Source organism: Sus scrofa, chromosome 6 (genome assembly GCF_054392235.1).
Source record: "Sus scrofa isolate SSC_HxYL_T2T_F1_AM1 chromosome 6, Sscrofa_HxYL_maternal_Yorkshire_Landrace_v2.0, whole genome shotgun sequence".
NCBI lineage: Eukaryota > Metazoa > Chordata > Mammalia > Artiodactyla > Suidae > Sus > Sus scrofa.
In genome coordinates this window covers 62,916,239-62,928,287 of record NC_139388.1, presented here as the reverse complement: position 1 = coordinate 62,928,287, position 12,049 = coordinate 62,916,239, and the positions used below count along the sequence as shown (strand labels likewise).

The following is a 12,049-nucleotide window of genomic DNA, read 5'->3' as shown; positions in this document are numbered from 1 at the left end:
GGGAGAACCGGACAGCTCGGGGCAGCCCTGGGCCCAGCCGCTGCCTCCGGCCCCCGGGGTCTGGGACACGGCGCTCTCTGCATGTGCATTTGGCAGGAGGTGGAGGCCAGAGGGCAGACCCTGGGAGGGGATGCAGGGAGGCTCAGAGGTGGCCTCAGAGGTGCTCAGAGACGGCCGGGCCCTCGGCCACATCCTCTAGGGAGAGCGGAGTCCGGCTGAGGAGGAACCCCCGCTGAGCAACTCGGAGCCTGTGCCTCGTCACACGCTCTGCGTCTCTCTGTCCCACTGCCTCTGAGGACTGGGTGAGTCACCTCAACGGCTGGGGACCATGGGAGGTGGCAGCACGACCCTGAGCCTCATGGCCCTTCTCTGCCTCGGTGAGCCATGGGGAAAAGGGGTTGGGCCCCTCTCCCCCCAGGGCTGTGCCCTGGAGACCTGAAGACACAGGAGCCTCAGTCAGGGGAGAACTTTTGGAGAGGGGGTCAGGCTCAGCCCCAGATCTGACCCCAGCACCCAGGGCCCCAGACCAAACCTGGAGCATCTGTGTGGAGAGGGGTGGGGCTCACCTCATGGGGACTCTCTTCCAGGGCTGTGCTGGCGCCCATGGGACCAGGTCCAGGCAGGTGAGTCCCCCAGACCTCCTGCTTCCACCCAACCAGCCTTCTGTCCTGGGGGAGGGGGGCACAGCGGGTGGGGCTGATGGTGACCAGGCTGGGAGGGCCCTGGGGTGACCCCTGTGGAGACAGGCCGAGGGAGAAAGGCACCCTGACACTCCAGGTCTGATTCCTTTCCAGGGGTTCTCCCCAAACCCCGATCCGGGCAGACCCGGGACCCACTGACCCCAAGGGGAGCCCTGTGACCCTCTGGTGTCAGGGGTCCCCGCAGGCTGAGGTCTACCGTCTGTATAAAGTGGGGGACTCTGAACACTGGGAGGATGAAGCCCCACAGGACCTCAGGAACACCGCCCAGTTCCACTTTGAATCCTTGAGCTCCTGCCATGCAGGGCGGTACCAGTATGCTTATCAGAGCAGGAACAGCTGGTCCAGGTGGAGTGAACCCCTGGCCCTTGTGGTGACAGGTAAGAGGGAGGACCCGGGTCCCTCCCACCTGGGGCTCCTCCTCACAGGCAGGGCGAGCAGACTGTGGGCTCAGGGGGCCTGTCCCCTCACAGCACACAGCTGGGGAGTGGGGTGAAGGCCCCCCTTTAACACCATCCCTCCTGCCCCCTCAGGACTGTACACAGCACCCTCCCTCTCAGCCCACCGAGCCCCGTGGGGGCGTCAGGAGGGAACGTGTCCCTCTCCTGTAGCTCACATGTCATGTCCAGCACACTACACCTGCTGAAGGAGGGAGGCGCTAAACCGCCCCAATGCAGCGCGTGGGGGAAACTCGGGAACTCGGGAGGGAGGCAGGCCCTCTTCCCTGTGAGATCCGTGAATGCATCCCACGGGGACACCTACAGATGCTAGATTCTCCCAGCTCCCATCCCTACCTGTGGCCTCAGCCCAGTGACCCTCTGTATCTCCAGGTCACAGGTGAGGGCCACCAGCACCACTTATTTCCTGGACCCTTGATCTAAGCTCAGCGCCCATTGGAGCCCTGGGCTAAGTGGGCATCAGGGAAGGGACTGACACGGGACTCCCGGGGGGAACCAGGGGCAGGAGGCTTGGGGGGGCGGGGACCAGAGAGAACTCTCCCTGCAGCCCCGGGGAGCAATGTGGGGTGCATGTCCCTCGGGGCCACCATACCTTCCTCCCCAGGTATGTACAGGGAGCCCTCCCTCTTGGCCCAGCCGGGCTCCCTCGTGCTCCTCGGAGACAGACTGACCCTCCAGTGTCGCTCAGATGCCAGCTTTGGCAGATTCGCTCTGACCAAGGACGAGGGAAGCACACCTCCCCTCCACCTAAATGGCCAGCACAGCCCCGACTTCCCCCTGGATCCTGTGAGCCACACCCGAGGGGGCCGGTACAGGTGCTACGCTGCACACAACCTCTCCGATGAGTGGTCGGCCCCCAGTGCCCCCCTGGACGTCCTGATCGTGGGTGAGGAGCCCCTGTCCTGCCCATGGCCGGACTCTCTGTCCAGGAGATAGACAGTGGTGATGGGGTCCCGAGAGAGGGGCCTGGAACAGAGGCTGAGAAGGGGCAGTGGTCTAAGGGAAAGGGGGTGGGAATGTGGAGATAAGAGACCCACACAGAGGGCCTGAGAAGGGGTCCCAGACAGGGTCCCTAGAGAGAAGACAGTGCCCCTCAGCTCAGGGTCAAGGCTGTGTGGCAGGGGCAGCTCTCTATACATCCCCCCTCCTCTCCTCCAGGAATGTACCAGAAACCCTCCCTCTCAGCCCATCCAGGGACCTCAGTGTCCTGGGGAAAGAACGTGACCCTGCAGTGTCGCTCTGAGATCACAGGTGTTGGACACCTTCCACTTGTTCAAGGAGGGGTCGCTGGCTCCTGCCCAGAGCCTGAGTCTGCAGGACATAGCTGTACCCCTTCAGGCCAACTTCACCTGAGTCCTATGACCTCAACCCACCATGGGACCTACAGGTGCTATGGCTCACACAGCACCTCCCCCTATGTCCTGTCAAACCCCAGTGACCCCCTGCAGCTCTTGATCTCAGGTAAGGAACCCCAGACCTGGTCCTCTGGGTCCTGGTCAGTTCAGGGTGCTGATGACCCCAGGGCAGCTCTTGGCTTGGGGGGGAATAAGGAGGTCAGAGAAGGAGGGGAAGCCACTCTCAGAGGGATGGCAACTCCCTTCCCCCCACCAGCTGCATCCTCATTGCTGGGGTCCAACATTGCTCCTGGAGAGTAGCGGGAGGCTAGAGGACTCAGGGCTGACCCAAAGGGGGAAATGCTAGAGACCCACGTCTCGATCCCCTGGTCTGCAGGCCTTGCAGCCCCTCACATGGGGAGAACAACACTAGGACACGGAGTGACCAGAGGCCTCGATCGCGTAGGGACCAAGATCACAGACCCCAGCATAGCTAGTCTCTCAGGAGGGCTGGGATTTGGGCAGGAGATGCAGGGGGACCACAGGACTCCAGAGGCACCAAGGGTCGGAGGGTGATGGAAAGGGGGTCACGGTGAGGGAGTGTAGGCGCTCAGTCTGGGAGAAGCAGCACCCCTCACCTCCCCTGAGGATGAGCTCTGAAGATGGGCTCACAGAGTCAGGCTTGCAGAGGGGAAAGGGAGGGTCGGCTGCAGGTGGGGAGTGTCATGGGAAGCAGGGCTGTCACACCCTCGTGACCCACTGGAGCTCATGGTCTCAGGGGACGGGTCCCGAGTCTGCCCTGTTGGAGCTCAGTCAGCACAGGGTCCTGACCCCAGAAACGTCTGAGACACTCATACAAGAGGGGACACAGGGCAGACTCCACAGAGGGGGACACAGAACCCAGGGAAGGGCTGCGTGTCCCCAACTCCACACTCACACCCCCACTTCATGATTCTCAGGACCAGCAGACACCATCCGCCCATCACAAAACCACTCAGATCCCACGAGTGGTGAGGAGGAGGAATCCTCAGTTATGGGCCTGGGTTCTGGGGTGCAGGTCCTATAAAGGGGAGGTGCTGCCGAGGATTCTTTGGGGACTGGGATCTGCCCTCACCTCTGCGACCTCTCTGTCCACAACCCCTACCCTCTCCCCCTGAAGACTACACAGTGGACAACCTCGTCCGGATGGCCACGGCTGCCCTGATCCTGCTGAGCCTCGGAGTTCTGCTCTTCCAGGCTCAACATGGCCATGGAGGAACCCAAGACGTGACCAGGAGCTGAGCACAGAGGCCACAGGGCACCGTCCAGAGTGGCAGAGCCTAGGCAATGACCCGATGGGCCCAGCAGGTTCTGGAAGAGAATCTGCAGTGATGGGAGAACTGCCTGCTGAGACCATGGAGGGAGAGATGGGGTGTGGGTGTGGAGGGAGGACTGGGGATTCCCTGTGCAGGGCTCTGCCTCTGTTACACCGAGGTGCTCTCCTCCTCCACAGATGCCTCTCCCTGACGGCCTGTCCTCTCTCACCTGGGACATGAGGCACAGCCCACACAGCAGGTGTGTCCCCACACCTGACACACCTGCATGCTCTGGCCCTCGTTCATGGGGGATATTTGTCTTTTAATTTAATTCCACATTCTCTCATGTGTACTACTGACCTCCACCTCTGCAGCCAGAAGCAAAAGATGGTTTAAAGAACTGAACAAGAGGGGGGAAAAAAGAGTGAGAGAGAGAGAAAAATAAACAAATAAATAAATAAAAATAAAGAAAGAACTGAACAAGTGAGGAAGAATCAGGTATGCTTTGGAACAGATGAATCCAAAACGATTCCCTTAAGCCCTTTCTGGAATCTCCAGCCCTCCCCTCCTCATCACATGTCACCCAGTGCAGTTCTTCCAGAAGCACCTGCACTTTGCAGGGACACCCTGGTGTTTGAGGTGACAGCCAGGTGCTGTGCTGATAAACGGACCCTAAGAATATGTCATTTGTCAAAAGCCCATCCTCGTGGCCTTTGTCTCTCTTTAGACTGTCTCTTCCTGGCCACCGTCAGGGTGCCCGTGCAAATGCACTGAAGGCAGAGGTGGGAAGCAGGGAAGAGAGTTGTGTGATGGGAGTTCCCGTCGGGGCTCAGGGGAAGTGAATCTCATGAGTATCCATGAGGACACAGGATCCATCCCTGGCCTTGCCCAGTGGGTTAAGGATCTGGTGTGGCTGTGACCTGTGGTGGAGGCAGGCAGCTGAAGCTCCAATTTGACCCCTGGTCCTGGTACCATGGGTGCGGCCATAAAAGCAAATATTTATATGTATTTATATATAATTAAAAATTTCTTCAAGTCCACAAAAAAGTAAATGCTGGGGAGGCTGTGGAGAAAAGGGACCCCCCCCTACGGTGCTGGTGGGAAGGTAACTTGGTGCAGCCACCATGGAGAACAGTATGGGGGTTCCTCAGAAAACTAAACATAGAACCACCACAGGACCCAGCAATCCCACTCCTCGGCATCTATCCAGGGAAAACCATCATTTGAAAAGATCCACGCACCCCCGTGACCAGCGCGGCCCCATTTACAACAGCCAACCTCGTGGTCGTCGGCAGAGGAGGGAGACGAAGACGCGGTACGTGGATACGACGGGTGAGGCTCAGGGAGGGAAGCCGAATGGAAGAGTGCTGTTTGCAGCAACACACATGGACCTCGAGACGCGCACACGGAGGTCAGTGACTCAGACAGAGAAAGACAGAGAGCATGCGACAGACAGCATGGATACAGGGAATCTCGGTTTTAACATGGTATCAATAATGCATTTACAAAACAGACACAGACAGACACAACAGAAATCAAACCTCAGGTTTCCAAAGGCGAAACGTTGGGAGAGGAATCAGGCATTTGGGACTAACCCACATGCACTATTCCACAGACAATAACAACCATCAGGGAGCCTGAAAGGCACAGGGCCATCTACTCAATCATCTGGAATAAACTGTATGCTAAAGAACCGGAGGAGTTTCCTCTGGTGGCACCCACAGCGAGTGAAGGGCCCGACTCATGTCCATGAGGATGTGGGTTGGATCCCTGGCCTCGCTCAGTGGATTAACTACCCGGCATTGCCAGAAGCTGTGCTGTAGGTCACAGACACAGCTCCGATCTGGCGTGGCTGTGGGTGTGGAGGCATCTGGCGCAACAGCTCTGATGCAACCCCAGCCTGGGAACTTCCATATTTCTCAAGTGTGGCTCTAAAAGGCAAACCAAAGAAAAAAAATCTGAACGAGGGTGTATATATGTACATACAGATCCAATTCACTTCGTTGTACACCTGAAACTAACACGACATACTCAACCATACTCGGATAAATTATTTTGAAAATCAAAGATATTTCTCTAAGAGAAAGTAACAGCAAAAGACCCACAAGAGCCGAAACATCTTGACAAAGAACAACAGAGTTGGACACCGCATACGTCCTCACGTCAAACTTTACAACTGTCCCAGGATCTCATCACCATGGTGCTGGCATCAGGATGCATGCTCGCAATAAAACCGAAGGACAACACGCAAACCCACACAAAGGATCGGCTGAGTTTTTACTAAGCTGCCAAGACTCCCACGTGGGGAAAGGACACTCTCTTCAACCAAATCAGGGTCTCCACCTGCAGAAGAACAAGGCTGGAGCCTTACCCTCATCATACCCACAAATCAGCTCCAATGGATCAGTGGAAGAGCGGAAAGGCTTCTAGAGAAAACAGAAGTAAGTCACTGTAACTGTGAACTTCACAGCATTTCTTAGATAGGACACTAACAAGGACAAGAAGAAAAGGAAGCATAGATGAATTGAACCTCATCAAAATATAAAGTACACATGCATCAAAAACAATAAAGAGGATAAAGGACAAGGTAAAAATTCAAAAAAATGCCTGCACACCCTCTGTCTCATCAGCGTAGAGGATCCTGAAATAGAAAGAACACCTTTAACTCAATCAAAAGAATGACCCAGTTTTATTTACTTATTATCTTTTTAGGGTGGCACCTGTGGCATATGGAGGTTCCCCCACTAGGGGTCGAATGGGATCTACAGCAGCCGGCCCACACCACAGCCACAGCAACACGGGATACAGGCAGCATCTGCGACCTACACCACTGCTCACGGTAACGGCGATTCCACAACCCACTGAGCGAGGCCAGGGACCGAACCCCATCCTCATGGATACTAGTTCGGTTCATTAACCACTAAGCCATGAGGCAAACTCCCAATATTTTGAAAAATTATCAAGAGGCTTGAATAGACTTTTCCACATAGACGATCCCCAGGGGGACAGCGAGCACAGAAAAGGGGGTTCAGCACACTGGCCATTAGAGAAATGCAATTAACACCAAGGGAAATACCAGCTAAAACCAACCACGCTGACCAAAACGTCAAAATAACGATTAACCACTGGCGAGGAGCAGGTGGGGAGATCCGAACCCACACACACGGCTCCTGGGAACGTGAACTGCGTCAGCCTCTGTCCACAGCCAGTGGGCACATCCTGAAAAGCTGGAACCCGGGAGGACCGGATGACCTAGGCATTCCACCTCTAGCTGTGGCCTCCATCGTGCAGCGTCCTGCGCTCTAGAGAGCTGCTGTCCAAGTGTGAGCCCACAGTTTCCAACAGCCGGATGTGACCCCCGATGGCTACAGGAGCTGGGTCTCAGGGGAAGAGCTCTGCCTGCCACAAAGAAAAAGGACAAGAAAACGCAGCCAGCAGGTTCCAGCACGTCTGCAGGTGGGCTCACCGGGGAATTCACAGGAAACACAACAGGACAACCACCCAGAAGCCCGACACTGATGAAGACACACACACAGAAACCATGGCTCCCGGTCGCCACTTGGTGCTCTGCCCACAGCACGGAAACGGAGCCGACAGCATCAGAGGAGGAGTGACTGGCCGGGGGCAAATGGTGCGCAGGAAATGACTCTAGGTCTGGATGCAGAGGGATGACGAGGAGGGGCTGCTGCTGAGAGCAACGAGGACGTGGGAGAGGGCAAGGGTTTGGGAGAAACACAACCACACACCCAGCTCAGGAGGGAGAGGGGGGCGCCTCTGGGGGCCAGAGGACAGGAGCATCAACACCTCTCTGAGCCCCTTCTGCCCCGGGCTCCTCCATCCTCCGATGGCCCCACTTATCCCCTGGACCAGCAAGGGGACGCCGCAGGGGCCCTCGAGTCTTCGCCCTCTCCCAGCCCACAGACAACAAACCAGCCCACAGGCCTGGCCCTGTCCCACACCACAGTCAAGCTCAGGGCAAGATGCAGGAGGACGTGCTGGTGCGACCCCAGCAGCCTCCTTCCTGGCGTTCCTGCCCCAGGACCTCATGCCCAGCTGCGGGATTTGCTTCGCATGGCCCCAACCTCCACTACCGCAGAACCCGCCCCTGCAAAGCTTCCTTCCAGGGTCTCCACCTGCCCTCAGGAAACTCCAAGGGCCCCCACCTGACATCCCATGAGGCTGGTGGTCAGAATGAGCTGACCTCTCCAGCACCAGCCAATCTGACGCCCCCCTCAGGCCAAACTCACCCAGGAATCATCTCCTCTCCCCAGACACACACAACCAGAGGTATCACATGTGGTTCTTCTCAAGCGCCAACCCTTGAGCCAGGTTTTCACATCACAGACTCCTGCCCAAACCTCCCAGACCATGAAGACAACAAAGAACTCCGTTCCACAGGGAATGTGCTTGTTGTAGGATTCATTTAAGGGTTTCCTGAGAAATGCACACGCACCACTCAGGTACTGATCCAGGCATCACTTCGTGGTCAGACTGATGCTGGGGCCGTCTCACTCTGTATTCCCACATCCTGCTGCCCTCCCGTCCCAACAGCCACGTCTCCATACCTTCCTTCCTCAAGGCTGTGGCCTGAAGGACAGACTCCAGGCACACTTGCAGGGGCCCCTGACCCTGTGGGATGAGGGCAGGAGCCCTGATGGCACCAGCCCTTGGCACACCTCCCCTCTCCCTGGTCCACAATGCCAGCCCCTCACCGCAACTGTACTCACCTCTGTCTGTCTGGGTCCGTCTTTCTGCAAAAGTCCCCACACTCACGCAATCACAAGGCTACTGGATGTTCACCTCTTCCTGTCTCGCTGTCCTCTGTCTTCTCTGCCTACACAAGTCACCAAACCAGAGCCATCACCGACACACGCACTGCCCATTGTCACCATCAGAGCTCATGAGTCCAGGGAAGGACCTGACCACCTTCACAAGGAAGCTCATGTCTGGATATAGCACCTGCTCCATAATCCCTGGCTGACGGCCTGGGTGGTGGGAGGAAGAAAGGCTGCACTGACAAGTCGCAGGAAGGGAAGTGACCTCCCCCCAAGGCCCACAGGGTCAAGGAAGAGCAGAGTCAGAACTGGAACCAAAGCAGTGCTCTCACTGGCCCCTCAGCTGGGTCTTCGGCTCCAGCCGTGTCTGGACGGTACAGACCCAGGGACACCCGCTCTCCAGCCTCCGACCTCCCTCCAAGCGTTTCCCAGTCCCAGCCTTGGAACAAACCACTCCCCCATCCTCTGCCTCCAGGACCAGCCCACACCATCTTCTGAGCTTCACTCCGTATTCCTGACCCACCAGGAGCGCCCAGATGCGTCAGAATCATTCCACCGAGGTGGAGGCCACCATCGACCGCCTGGTCAACAGGCACCTGCCCACATCTCACACCTACCTCTCGCTGGCCTTCTTTGTCCACTGCTGTGATGAGGCTTTGGAGGGGATGCGCCCCTTTTTCCTTAAAATGCTGAGCAGAAGCACGAGGGTGCCGAGCTCTCCGGAAAATGCAAAAGTGGTGAGGGGGCTGCAGCCTCTTCCAGGAGGAGCAGAAGCCGCCTCAGGAGCAGGGGCGAAAACCCAGGACGCCATGGAAGCTGCTGAGCTGCTGGAGAAGACCTGAACCAGGCCCTCTGGACCCAAAGGCCCTGGGTTCCCCCCACACACACACACACCTCCCTGACTTCCTGTGGAGCCGCTGCCTGGGGAGCCGGTGAAACTCACCAGGAAGATGGGCCACCACCTGACCGCCCTCTGCAGGCTGCCCGCCCCCGGGCTGGGCTGGGCCACTTTCTCCTGCAAAGCCTCCCCCTCAGGTGCCCCTAGGAGCCTCTGCGGCCCAGCCGAAGCCTCGGCTTCTGCCTCAAGTCTCTCTGCAGACACGAGGCAGCTCTGGAACCACCCTGGACCCTTTGCCCCAGCCGTGAACCAAAGGGATACAAATACAATTCTGCAGAAAAAGGAACTGGAATTAGACAGGGCTGCTCCTGGCCCTGCCCTGCATCCTCACCTGCCTGCCCTGGACCCGTCTCTCTCCCTGGATGTGGCTTTGGCATGAGGGTGTGTGGGGCCTGGTGAGACTCGGATAGGGCCTCACCTGAGGCATATGTGAGTTCCCAGGCTAGGGGCTGACCTGGAGCTACCGCTGCTGGCCTATGCCACAACCATGGAAATGCAGAATTGAAGACACATCTGCAACCTACACCACAGTGCACGGGAATGCCGGATCCCTGACCCACTAAGTGAGGCCAGGGATCGAACCTGCATCCTCATGGACACTAGTCGGATGGTTTGTTTTGTTTGTTTTGTTTTGTTTTGCTTTGCTTGTTGCTTTTTAGGGTCACACCTTGGGCATATGGAGGTGCCCAGGCTAGGGACAGAATTGGACCTGTAGCTGCTGGACTACCCCACAGCCACACCAACACAGGATCCAAGCCATGGCTGTGACCTACTCCACAGCTCACCACAATGCCAGATACTGAAGCCAACGAGCAAAGCCAAGGATCGAACCTGCATCCTCACGGATGCTAGTCAGACTCGATAACCACCAAGCCAAGACAGGAGATTCTTTTCCACGGAGCCACAAAGAGAACTCCTGCAGCACTTATTTATAACAGAAAGATACAGGAGCAACCCAAGTGGCCAGCAACAGACCATGGCTTAAGATCTGGTGTCGAGGACTTCCTGTCCTGGTTCAGTGGAAACGAATCCGACTAGGAACCATGAGGTTGTGGGTTTGATCCCTGGCCTCGCTCTGTGGGTTAAGGATCTGGCATTTCCATGAGCTGTTGGGTAGGTCTCAGACCTGTCTCGCATCTGGCATTGCTGTGGCTCTGGCATAGCCCGGCGGCTACAGCTCCAATGCGACCCCTAACCTGGGAACCTCCACATGCCATGGATGCGGCCCTCAAAAGCAAACCAACACACAAAATCTGGTGTGGAACCCACTGCTCCAGGCCATGGATCAAACCGGCCCCTCCGCAGAGACAAGCCAGAGCATTAAACCCCTGGGCCTCAGCGGGAACTCCACGTCACTGCTCATTATAAACACGATGCTGAGCGTTAGACCCCGACTCATTCATCCTCAAACTGAAGTTTGAAGCAACAGCAGCTGGTGAACCTGACCTGCTTTACGACATTTTATGAATACGCCAAACTTTGCTTTAGCCTACAACCCCTTTTTTTTTTTTTTTCTTTGTCTTTTTCCTTTTCGAGGGCCGCACCCACGGCATATGGAGGTTCCCAGGCTAGGGGTCTAATTGGAGCTGTAGCCACTGGCCTACACCAGAGCCACAGCAAAGAGGGATCCGAGCCCCGTCTGCAACCTACACCATGGCTCTTGGCAATGCCGCATCCTGAAACGACTGAGCGAGGCCTGGGACCGAACCCGCAACCTCATGGTTCCTAGTCGGATTCGTTAACCCCTCAGCCATGACAGGAACTCCTACAATCCCTTTTTGTAAAAGAAATTCAATGTGTCTTCAATTTCTGCTTAGTATTTATTTATTTTTCATTTTAGGGCTGAACCCACAGCATAGGGAGGTTAAGATCAGAGCTTCAGCTGCCAGCCTCCGCCACAGCCACACCAATGCCTGATCCAAGCTGCATCTGTGACCTACGCCACAGCTCTTGTGCTTATAAATATTGCTACTATAAACTCCCTTGAAGTATTTTATTCTCTATACATGCAAGTTTTTCTAGGTTTGACATGGCAAGGAACTGCTGGGTAGCACAGACATACCTGAAAATCTAATGGGTGATGACATAGTTCTCACTTAATGTCTTAATTTACTGCCAGGGTCCAGCCCCAGCAGCCCGGAGACGAGGAACAGGAGGAGGGGCTACAAACAGGCGCAGAAAGAATTGGAGCCAACTCCCTCAGCAAGTGCTGCATTGACCCGTTTATTGAAAGGAGAGCATCAGCTTTTATACATTTTACTCTTATGCATGATTATACAAACAACAATATATGTTAATTTATTATTCCAAACTATTCTTTTAGTTTTAGATTTTAAATGAAGATTACGTACAAACTGTACTTTTATTCTTAGAAAATAAGTAAATAGCAAGCAGAATAATAGGTATCTAATTTTTACTTTAACAATGATTTGGCATAAGGTGATAGATATTCTTGCCTAAGCTACCTATTGTGCTCCTCTAGCAGGCATGAATAGCCATTGATGGGGAGTGGGGTATTCACACGTGGCTTGCTTTCGAGGTCAGGCTGACCTCAGACCATTAGCAGGTTGTGCGAACATAAACTGTCTTAA

General features: G+C 55.8%; 1 protein-coding gene and 1 pseudogene across 2 annotated transcripts; both read left to right on the top strand.

Annotated features, from left to right (window-relative positions):
• The first annotated feature begins 220 nt into the window (after positions 1-220).
• On the top strand, positions 221-3,889 carry LOC146402472 (leukocyte immunoglobulin-like receptor subfamily A member 6; annotated as a pseudogene). The gene is made up of 6 exons (XR_014806686.1): positions 221-302; positions 588-623; positions 795-1,078; positions 1,761-2,042; positions 2,315-2,617; positions 3,650-3,889. The product of XR_014806686.1 is annotated as a leukocyte immunoglobulin-like receptor subfamily A member 6 (transcript).
• A 3,257-nt stretch (positions 3,890-7,146) lies between these two features.
• Positions 7,147-9,402, top strand: LOC146402471 (ferritin light chain-like). The gene is made up of 2 exons (XM_084965682.1): positions 7,147-7,241; positions 9,087-9,402. Exons 1-2 carry the CDS (start codon positions 7,147-7,149, stop codon positions 9,400-9,402), a joined length of 411 nt encoding a protein of 136 aa, XP_084821808.1.
• The last annotated feature ends 2,647 nt before the right edge of the window (positions 9,403-12,049 follow it).

What these genes read in the sequence shown, in the direction of transcription:
- LOC146402471 (XM_084965682.1), top strand. Translation starts at nt 7,147, where the DNA reads ATGGCTACAGGAGCTGGGTCTCAGGGGAAGAGCTCTGCCTGCCACAAA. An exon ending in AGGTTCCAGCACGTCTGCAG is followed by an intron (nt 7,242 to 9,086) that starts GTGGGCTCACCG and finishes CTGACCCACCAG; the next exon opens with GAGCGCCCAGATGCGTCAGA.